Source organism: Raphanus sativus, unplaced genomic scaffold (genome assembly GCF_000801105.2).
Source record: "Raphanus sativus cultivar WK10039 unplaced genomic scaffold, ASM80110v3 Scaffold1486, whole genome shotgun sequence".
In the NCBI taxonomy this organism is placed as follows: domain Eukaryota; kingdom Viridiplantae; phylum Streptophyta; class Magnoliopsida; order Brassicales; family Brassicaceae; genus Raphanus; species Raphanus sativus.
In genome coordinates, this window is record NW_026616796.1 from 10759 (window position 1) to 21776 (window position 11018).

The 11018-nt window shown below is 38.1% G+C and overlaps 3 protein-coding genes across 4 annotated transcripts; 1 reads left to right on the forward strand and 2 right to left on the reverse strand.

Moving 5' to 3' along the window:
- Positions 1 to 2246: 2246 nt before the first annotated feature.
- LOC130494457 (uncharacterized protein At3g43530-like) lies at positions 2247 to 5449 on the reverse strand. 2 transcript variants are annotated; one of them, XM_056998921.1, is made up of 5 exons: positions 5311 to 5449; positions 4216 to 4809; positions 3204 to 3935; positions 2963 to 3124; positions 2247 to 2879 (listed from the first exon to the last, which is right to left on the reverse strand). In XM_056998921.1, the coding sequence occupies exons 2-5, from the start codon at positions 4795 to 4797 to the stop codon at positions 2427 to 2429; spliced, it is 1929 nt and encodes a 642-aa protein (XP_056854901.1). In that variant the 5' UTR covers positions 4798 to 4809; positions 5311 to 5449; the 3' UTR covers positions 2247 to 2426. The 2 variants fall into 2 exon arrangements, with proteins under 2 accessions (XP_056854901.1, XP_056854900.1); XM_056998920.1 differs by lacking the exon at positions 5311 to 5449 and adding an exon at positions 4981 to 5297.
- Positions 5450 to 5480: 31 nt separating this feature from the next.
- Positions 5481 to 6852, forward strand: LOC130504307 (uncharacterized). The gene has a single exon (XM_056998923.1). It carries the CDS (start codon positions 5481 to 5483, stop codon positions 6546 to 6548), a length of 1068 nt encoding a protein of 355 aa, XP_056854903.1. The 3' UTR covers positions 6549 to 6852.
- A 140-nt stretch (positions 6853 to 6992) lies between these two features.
- On the reverse strand, positions 6993 to 9745 carry LOC130504306 (flavonoid 3'-monooxygenase CYP75B137-like). The gene is made up of 2 exons (XM_056998922.1): positions 8736 to 9745; positions 6993 to 7703 (listed from the first exon to the last, which is right to left on the reverse strand). Exons 1-2 carry the CDS (start codon positions 9660 to 9662, stop codon positions 7080 to 7082), a joined length of 1551 nt encoding a protein of 516 aa, XP_056854902.1. The 5' UTR covers positions 9663 to 9745; the 3' UTR covers positions 6993 to 7079.
- Positions 9746 to 11018: the final 1273 nt, after the last annotated feature.

Sequence of the window (11018 nt, forward strand, 5' to 3'; positions counted from 1 at the left end):
GTTTCACTCTGTATTATTGGGACAACTATGGAAAACTCTGATTTGTAATATAACTATGGAAAACTCTGATTTGTAATATCACTATGGAAAACTCTGATTTGTAATATAACTATGGAAAACTTTTCTTTGTAATATTACTATCGAATTAAAAAACGAAATTATTTCTCTGCATCAGAGATTAGCATTTTGATAAACCCGCCAAAAGTACAAGTAGTTGTACCCAGGATAGTAGTTGTACAGAAATTAGAAATAGTTGTACTTCCGGTGAATTTCAATAATTTTGGTTATACATGTACTTATGTTTTGTTTTCATAGTTTTACGATGATGAAATTGTTCTAATAATCTGATTCTTGGTGTTTCCCGTACTAAATTGTATACATAAAAGAGTTCTTGTAATATTTTTGCGGCCACATTTACTACCCAACATACACTTTTGTAGTCACCTACACTAGAGGTCTTGTATTCCATCTAAGATCGATTTGGTAAAACTCTTTTATGTATACAATTTAGTACGGGAAACACCAAGAATCAGATTATTAGAACAATTTCATCATCGTAAAACTATGAAAACAAAACATAAGTACATGTATAACCAAAATTATTGAAATTCACCGGAAGTACAACTATTTGTAATTTCTGTACAACTACTATCCTGGGTACAACTACTTGTACTTTTGGCGGGTTTATCAAAAATTTCAACTTTTGGCGGGTTTCTAAAATGCTTAATTTTGCCGACTCACAAATCGAGGGGAAAAAGTGAGAAAAAGTAAAAAGTAGACTTCTCCTTTTCTCATACATCTCGACTCCTCTCATCTCTCTCACCAGACTCATTTCTCTCTTCTCCATCCCATCTCTCTCATCTTCCTCATTTCCTTTCAATTCCGAACAAGAAATGGATCCATGGGTCGAGAAACAAGAAAAGAGGGAGATGAAGAAGAACAAGAAACACTATGACATGCTCCAGTTTGTTTGCGATGCTCAGCACGGGATTCCATCTTCCTGCCCATGTGGTGGATTCATCATTAACGAGGTTTCTACTAATCCAGCAGATAAGGATTGGTTACCAGGCCGAAGGTACTTCACGTGCAGCGCGTACAAGGTAATGTTTGCAGTTTCTCTGCTTGTTTAACTTACTTCAAGATGTCAAACTGAGTCGAACTCTGTGAAACTTGCAGAATGATGGTCTCCACTTCCGTCAACCATGGGTTAACGGAGTTGAGGAAGAGGTTTGCCGCCTTAAGAGCGAGGTGGCGAAAATGGCGGTGGAGATTGCTCATCTGAAAGACCTTATTACCCATAACTAATGAGCCTTATGTTGTGTTAAGACTTGTGTAAGACTTATGATTTATGTTGTTTCTTTCCTTATGTTGTGTTAAGTCTTGTGTGAGACTTCTGGGAATGATGGTATGTGATGTTGTTCTCTAGTTATTCTCTAGTTATTCTCTAGTTATTCTCTAGTTATTCTCAGTAAAACATACATAGTAGTTATTCAAACGAGATCTCTTATTGAAACTCAGTAAAACATACATAGGTTTTTTTCAACAAACTTAAACATAGAATTCTTCAAACTTCCTGAGAATTTCATCTTCATTTTCATCATTCTTGCCCAAATCGCTTCTCATTTGTAAAATGGTCTGCTTCAACTGCTTAATAACTCGATCCTTCTCACGGATTTCATCACGAGCTTCAAGCAATGCTAATCTCTGCCAATTTGTACCATCCTCTACATCATACCAACAGAAGTATTTGCAGCCTACCTCCTGTCCAGGCTGCCAATGTCCAATTCGAAAATATAAATATTCCACAAAAGAAACTCAAACTCAAGCTCAATTACAATTATCATACCTTAAATCGTGGACAGCCATAAAATCGACGCCCTGGGTTTTTGTCAGTCCACGATTGCACTACTGTCGCCGGCAACCGACAAAAGCAGCGTCTCCGACCAGAATTGACCCTCCTCGATGATCCCGAACCCTCTTCCATCACAACTTTTAGATCTGAGAATAAGAGAAGAGAAAGAGAGAGAGTTGATGGAGAGATGAGAGAGAGAGTTGATGGAGAGATGAGAGAGAGAGTTGATGTCACGAGGAGGGAGGAGGAGAGGACCACTTGTTTCTTTATTGCAATAAGAGAAGAGAAAGAGAGAGAGTGACAGAGACTGACAGATATCAGGAAGAAATGATGTCTCCAATACCTACCTACTTATACTACTCTAAGCAAGAAAACAAAAAGGAAGAAAAAGGCAAATAAAAGAGAAATAAAATGCAACATTTAATGTTTTACATAAATTTCTTACAAACCAAAAGGAGACATAACCTTCGTTTTCGTTCAAAAGATAACATAAGTCTAAAAAACAAACATACCAAAAGCAACCAACATAACATAAGTCTACTTTTAAAACAAACCAAAAGGAGACATAACCTTCTCACTTTTTCTTTGACCTCTTATTACAGCCAACCTCCTTATCAGGCCTCTCCTGATTACTCCTCTTACCAAGTGCTATCTGCTCGTGAATATAAGCCTCTGACACTGCGAGTCTTAAATCAACTTCTCCAACCTTATTCTCAATCCTGTCCATCCGCTCTCCAACATCTTCTCTGAATTTCTTAACGGCCTCTAATATTTCTTTTAGCTGCACCGAGTTCTCTGCTGATTCATTGGCTTCAATGCCGTTTCCACCTGTCTGAGGGGGAGGGCCTTCTCGGGCTGCCACATCCTCCGCAAACATATCGACAAATCTTACAACATATCCACGAGCCACCCTCTTCATCCAGCTATCGACAATTGCATCATCCTTATCTCTGTTATCCTCTGGTTCTGTTATCCGCTCTAGTAGACTCCGTTCCTCTTCTCTGACAGCCAAAACGTTATCAATGTCCTACAGAGTAACCATGTTGAGTCAATGCCTTATTCAAATTTCAAAGAAAGTTTCTTTGTATATTTTGAGGATGGATAACTAACCTGAGTATTACCAAGTGCTTTGTTTATTTTCCATAGCGGAAATCCCTTCATCTCACTTTGCTTGAACTTTGTTTGGCACATCCTTGGACATGTTGGGTCTGGGTCATCAACGGCCTCTCTGAATTTACTACCCAATACAGGAATAGCCTCAAATGCTAGCATCTACACATGTACAAAAAACAAAGTAAGTCTCAATATCACACAGGAAGTCTCTATTCGAGTTATTACTTATAAGACTTACCTCCATTGGAAGACAGAAACCAGGAATTGGCCATATCACACCTTCTTTCACCTCCCCATCGAAATGAGCCATAGTGTGTGCAATCTCTTTCATCATGTAATCAAAGGACAGTCTACCCCAAGGGAAAGTTCTACATAAATTCAGATCATCAACTGCTCTCAGCAAGAATGGATCCACGGGAGGGGCTTCATTTCCGCTCTTCGTCTGTCCAAGAAGAACACTCGATAGAAAATACAACACCAACAGCCTCAACCTATCACGAGAAGGTTCCATTCCCTCAAGAACTTTAGCTTTCACGTCTTGATATCTTATTATTCCCCTCCCAAAACATCTCCTCACAAACTTCGTGTCTCCGGCCTCCTTGTAGTTCAATGGATAGTTCCGACAGTTCAATCCAGATATCAAAGCATGTTCTCTGATACCATAGCGGATCGGACAACCATTCACGGCAAACCATGCCTCTTTTTCCTTTGCAATGCGAGTGGTTCGGAGAAGGAGCATCCACATGCCCATTACCTTGTGGTTTCCAGCCTGTGGCATGTGGAATATGTGCTTGAATTGCGGATGATTCACAAACCAATTCTTCTCTGTCGGAGTTATTGGAGGGACTAATTCGGCAAAGGTTTTCATTACATCAGCAATAAAACACCTAGTCGAGATCTTGATCTTCTTCCTATACTCAGACGGTTGGAAGTACATGCCCAAGGGTTTTAACGCCTCATTGTCGGAATCCTACAAACAACAAACAAACACCAAACACATCCTCCATCAAACCGAAACAAAGACATTGTCATTCTTCCTATAACAAACAGACGAGTTATCCACAGTTCTACCAGTTATCCACAGTTCTACCAGTTATCCACAGTTCTACCAGTTATCCATAGTTCTACCAGTTATCCACAGTTCTACCAGTTATCCTTTGTTCTACCATTTATCTTAATTTTATCCTTAGTTCTACCAGTTATCCTTAGCATAATTGACACGGGAAAATAAGGAACATAGAGATTCTCACCTCGCTTTCGGTTTCACTGCTACTTCCTCCATCTCTACCGACATCTACTTCTTCTGACCTCTCTTCCTCTCCTACTCTGGAATTTCCATCCAAGTTTGCCGCTTGCTCCTCTGAGTTCTCTGCCTCTCCTTGTACTCCATTTCCATCCAAGTTTGCCGCTTCCTCCTCTGAGTTCTCTTCCTCTCTTTGTACTACATTTCCATTTCCATCCACGTTTGCCGCTTCCTCCTCTGAGTTCTCTTCCTCTTCACTTTGGTTCTCGGAGGCTTCTTCGTTTCCGTTCTCTTCATCTTCACTTTCGTTGTGGGAAGCCTCTTGATTCTGGTTCTCTTCATCTACACTTTCGTTTCCTGGAGAGACCTCTTCGTTCTGGTTCTCTTCAACTGGGTTCGCATCTTCAATGGGGCTCTCAAGGCTCTCGTGAGACTTCTCGTTCTCTTCATCTTCGTTGCGGTTCACATCTCCATCTTCAACAGACTCCGCTTCCGGTTGAGAAACATCAGTAGCTTCTTTTAAAGGAGGAGAAGTTATATCCTTCAGTGGTTTCGTTCTTCTCTTCTTAGTCCACCTTATCTTTGCCATTCGTCCCTAAACCTAAAGATATAATTAGAGGATTAGGAAATGGAGAAATCGTCTCCAATGAGACCAGAAACCAGAAACGAATCGATACAAAGCAAAACGAGAGAACCGAGACAAATCGAAAGATACACGACGGAACGAGAGACAAACGCCCAGAAATCGAATTCAGAAACCCAGAAACCTTACCTCAAGATCGTTTTCCCCCTTAGCTCTCCTAGTTTCGCGAGAGAGATGAGATAGAGAGGATGAGGAGAGGATCGGGATCGAGAAGGAGAAGAAACTAAACAGTCACTTAGAGAAAATAAGGAGAGGAAAAGAGGGGAAACGAGAGAGTGATTAGAAATCGCGTTTGATTTTAGGGTTGGTTTACTTTTTTACGGTTTACCCATTTAGGTCCGACGGATTGCTGGATGGGTGGGTTTGACCCTGGTTTTCATTGTAAATATCTCCACTTTCCATTCTTTGTTCGTAATTTACTTATTTCTCGATTTAAAAATAAATGTAAAAGAAAATCACCTTATAACGAGGATATTGTAGCTTTAAAATTTTCTTCCACGGGCATTGGAGACGATTTCTCAGTCTGAACTCGTCGGCAAAATCTAGACAAACCGAATTGTATAAACCCGATTCGGGTCAGGTACCGGTTTGATTTCCATCCCCTCTCCGTCAATTCCAACACTCCGGCGATGTTTTCTCGATTCGTCCAAAGAATCCGAATTTCGAAAACCCAAATCACGTCTCTCTACTCAACCAAATCTTTCACCACACTAATAAACCCTAAACCCCCAACCCGAGTCGCCGTCTTCTGGGACCTAGACAACAAACCACCCGCCTCCCACCCTCCCCACGACGCCGCCGTTAAGCTCCGAACCGCCGCGTCGTCCTTCGGCTCCGTGAAACTAATGGTCGCCTACGCGAACCGCCACGCCTTCAGCCACGTCCCCGCCCACGTCCGAGAAGAACGAAAAGAGCGAAAACTCCTCAACCAATTAGAGAAAACCGGTTTAGCTAAACCGGCCGAGCCGTACTTCTGCGGCGTCTGCGACAGGAGATTCTACGCGAACGAGAAGCTCGTCGCTCATTTCCGCCAGATCCACGAGGCGGAGAATCAGAAGCGCGTGAGGCAGATAGAGTCGGCGAAGGGAGGGCAGAGAGTGAGGCTCGTGGCGAAGTACTCGATGAAGATGGACAAGTACAAGAGAGCTGCGAGGAACCTTTTGATTCCTAAGGAAGGTTATGGATTAGCTGAGGAGCTGACACGTGGCGGGTTTAGGGTGAAGATGGTGAGTGATAAGCCCGAGGCGGCGGATAGAGCGTTGAAGGAGCATATGGTGGATGTGATGGATAAGAGGGAGGCTGAGTGTTTGGTTCTGGTGTCTGATGATTCTGGTTTTGTTGATGTTTTGTGGGAGGCGAAGGATAGGTGTTTGAGGACGGTTGTGATTGGGGATTTGAGTGAAGGGAAGTTGAAGAGGGTGGCTGACGTGGCGTATTCGTGGAAGGAGGTTGTGATGGGGAAGGCGAAGAAGGAGGTTGAGAAGGTTGTTGGGAAGTGGAGGGATAGAGATGTGTTGAAGAAGTTGGAGTGGAGTTATGATCCTGTTTTGGACAAGGAGAGAGGCTTGTCTTGTTGTGGGGATTGGGATTATGGGTTTGATTCTGAGGATGATGATGAGGTTGAGATGGGAGATGGTGGTGATTGGTGGGAGATGGATGATGAAGATAGTGTTGGATCTTCAAGATCATGTCAATAAAGTCTATAGCATTGATTGTGCAGAGGAAGATAAATCAGTGGAAGCAGAAAGCTAAGTGGAAGAGATTGAAATATTCTTCACTGTAGTAAGCTCTCTTCAAAGTTTATGTTCTCTGAGATTCTATAGGCATTGATTCAATTTGATTTTCTAAACCATCGTTTGGTTAATATTGTTCACAAACTGTTTAGTCAGGATAGAGACCAAAATACAATGCATAAATAGTTTTGGATTCATAAAGTAGATTGAATTACTACAGAGTGTATATGCATCAAAGTCTCAAGCTAGTTTATTTTTAGTTTTGCTATTTTTTTTTTTTGAACATCTATTTATTTATTTTTTGAGGAAGAACTACACTGTCCACACCATGTAGATTATCCATGTTTATATTAAAGAATTTTGGACTGATGTGAAAATAATATCAAGGCATGTAAGTTAAACAAATGCTTCTAGTTCAATAATTTTGTTTATTTCTATAGATTATTTTTATTACAGAAAACATGCATGATGTTCGAGATACAACGATCTTAGCTTCTACAGATAAAGATTAGGATCAGACAACCTCGGAACGGGCACGGCAATTAGAGGGTTTTTGAGCTTCAAGACAATACCAAACTTGTCTTCCACATTAAACACATGGCCTTCCGGAAGCTTCCAATCGAAGGAATGTAACAGCGTGGCAAGAGTGTACTGAACCATCCTCTCGGCGAGTGCTACACCGGCGCAAATTCTCCGGCCAGATCCGAAGGGAAGAAAGCTATAGTCGGTTCCGTGGAAATCACAAGACTTCTTATCAAGAAACCTCTCCGGGCGAAACTCATTCGGATTTTCCCACACGTTTGGATCTCTCTGAATAGACCAAACATTGATGAAGATCTTAGTGTCTTTAGGGACGGTGTAACCGCTGACGACAGCAGTTTCAGCTGGACGGTGAGGGACTAACAAAGGAACGGTCGGGTAAAGCCTAAGTGTTTCTTTCATAATGGCTACTATGTAAGGAAGTTTAGTGATGTGTGATTCTTCAACAATGTTATCTCTTCCTACAACTTCGTCTAGCTCTTGTTGCGCTCTCTTCATCGCTGCTGGGTTCTTTATAAGCTCGGCCATTGCAAACTCTATCGTGTTTGTGGATGTATCAGTACCACCAATCACCAAATCCTTCGAATATACATACAGAATATAACAAACACATGAATCAAAATCATTCTCACAAGAACATATTATGAAACTATTAAGGGTAAATAACAATTACATTCTTACTTTATATACAGAGTGAATTGATTTAAAACTCAAAAAAATGATGAAATTAGCAAACTACCTATCATGTGACAAGTTTACTCTCTGTCAACTACGGTACTATGGTGTGGAATTTAGGGTATTCACTTAATAGGGTATAAGTTATGTATACAAATTTTATAGATATATATATTATAAAATACTAGGTGTTTTGTCCGTACATGCGGACCTAAACATATTATAGTTACTTATGATTATATATAATTCTAATTAAAAAATTATAACACAAATTATTTTTATTTTCATTTGAAAATTCTTATATCTTTATTATATATTTTTGTAAATTTATTTGTACATTATATTCATTATATAGAAATAAATATTAAAAGTCACTCAATATTCTTTTTTCAATTATATAGAATTAATTTTTTATTTGATTAATATTTAATTATATATTTATGTTTATAAATTTTTATTAAAATATTTTTTCAGATAACAACACAATATATATTATATTTTATTTTAACATATATTTTTTTAGATTCTGAATAATTCTTACTGTTACTAATTAAAATCAATTATTTAATCAAATAGATTTTAAATTCTTTTTTACTTTTAAGCTTATTTAATATTTTATTCATTAAGAATATAACGATATTAACCAGTCTAACTTTTAACGTGAGAGCTCTGTTGCTAAAAATCACTTCATAAATAATAGTATAAATAAATGTCGCAAAAAAACTAAATTTTTTTTTGTCGAATTTTTTTTCTTTCTGATTTTGTTATTGAAACTATCCCAAAATTAAATTCTAATTTCACATTAATTAATACTTGTCATAGAAATGTTTTTTTTACCTCCTTAATAAAATGTATTTGATTATGGGATTATTTTGACCTACTATTTTTATGATAAAAAAGTTTTTAGTGCTAAGTTATTTCTCAACAAGTAATTACCGCGAGTACGGCTTTGACATGGTTAACGGTAACGGGAACCTCTGAATTGGCTTCTTGGTCCTTTAGCTTCATCAACTGTTGCAAAAAGTCTTTGCACTCACCATCATCATTACTTCCTAGCTTTGGCATCTTCTCAATGGCTCCATCAAATATGGCATCGAGCTCACGAGCACACACTCGCATCTGCTTCACTAGCCCCTGGAGATCGAACCTTGCTAGCCACGGAAAGAAATCTGAAACGTTAGGCTCACCCAAAAGCCTAGTTATCTCGGAAACCACTACTTTAAACTCTGTTCCAACGCTCTCCATCTCCTCTGCTCTCACCGATCCTCCCCATAACATATTTATCGTTAGGTTCATCATCGTCACGAACAACTGATCACCAACGTTCACCGCTGATTTTTCTTGACCTTTCTCGTATAAAAACCTCGTCCTCTCTCGGATCTCCTTGCGCCTTAGCTCGTAGATAGAATCCAACGTTTTGCGGTTAAGTAGTTTGAGAACGCAAACTTTTCTAAGCATTCTCCACTCCGCACTGTATGGTAACCAAACAAGGTCGAGACCACCATAAGTAATGGCTCGTGCCGTGAGAGGGACGTCACGGTTTGAGAAATTGATGTCTTGTTCTTTCAAGATCTCTCGGGCTAGCGACGGAGTGTTGACCACGACGGCTAGTTTCGAGCCAAGGTGGAGTTTGAAGATGGGACCGTATTCTTGAGCGAGGTCTCTGAAGTAGGTGTGAAGGTTTGGTTTAAGAAACGGGAGGTTTCCGACGATAGGTAGCCCTCGTGGTCCAGGGGGCAGAGGTGGTTGCGGCGAGCGTTTGCGAAGTAACCAAAGAACCGTAATGATAGCAGTGAGAACGAGAACTGCGTAGGGAGGAACATTCATTGTGTTGTCGGTGAAGAGGTTTGAGATCCGAGACATGTTTTACAGCTGTTTGTAGAAACTTTTAGATTGACAAATGTTTGTTGTATAGTGTTTCTCTAAACGGTTGCAAAGCACATCATCATTTTAGCTTCAGTTTCCCATTATATAATACCAAGATATCATATAAAAACAAAATAATAGGAAAAACGTTTTTAAAATTTTTATTTGTGTGGACATCAGGAAAACCTATATCGAATGGAAGTGATACATAAACTTGCTGACAAAAACATAATTTATTATTGAATATTTAAAAAAAAAATAAGAAATAATAAAACGAAATAAACGAGTTTTTGAGGAAAAACCATGGGACACCCATGAAAAGTTATAAGTACATACTTTAATTTTATATTAATAAAAACTAAGTTATTATAAGAATTAATATTTCACCCTAAAAAATTCAAATGAATATCTCTACTGTTGAATTTTTTAAAACCACTAGAGGGGATATATTTTGTATTGTTTTAATTGAACTTTTAGTCTCCGTATTAAAAACAAAAAGTACTTTGTGAACAAAAAATAAATAGGTAGTCCCAAATTTGGAAATATTTTTTGTTTTGTTTTGATAACCAAATTTGGAAAACTTTTGAAGCCACAAAAACCATATCTTCTTAGACCGAGACATAAAACATGAAAAGAGAGTTTGTGGTGTAAGAATGATTGCTAGACGATTTGCAAGATCTTAAGGAACTAAAAAACAATAGTGAAAAAAAAATATTTTGTCTTTTTCAAAAAAATAAAAATTTTGTATACATCGTGAAATACTATTTATTATCCTACATGTACAAATACTTTTTAGCATTTATTAGATTTATCCTTATTTTTTTTAGGGGTGAACGTTTGGATACCCTTTCGGGTTTGGATCGGGTATCTTAGAGTTTTTTGGTATTTTGGCATGAAGAAATAAAACCCGTTCAGGTATTTTTGTACTTCGGATCAGATTCAGATATTTAGTTCGGATTCGATTATTTCGGGTCGGGTTTGGATATTTAGATTGTGAAGGAAAAAATTAAAATTTTCATTTTTTATTTTTTTTTTGTATTAGAAGTATAGATTCACTTCACTATTTTTTTTATTTTAATATATTAAATGATTAATAGATTTGAAGATAACATTTCAAAAATAAATAGATATTAATTTGACTATTGTTTTTAAATTTTGGATGTAACTTTTGTTAATATATGAAACAAAAAACTTGACATGCATTTTAAGTGAATATCAAATTATTTTTTCCCGTAATTATATGTATACTATATGATCTTAATATACTCATTTATTAGATTTATCCTCATTTATTAGGGGTGGACGTTTGGATACCCGTTCAAGTTCGGATTGGGTATTTAGATTTTTAAAAAA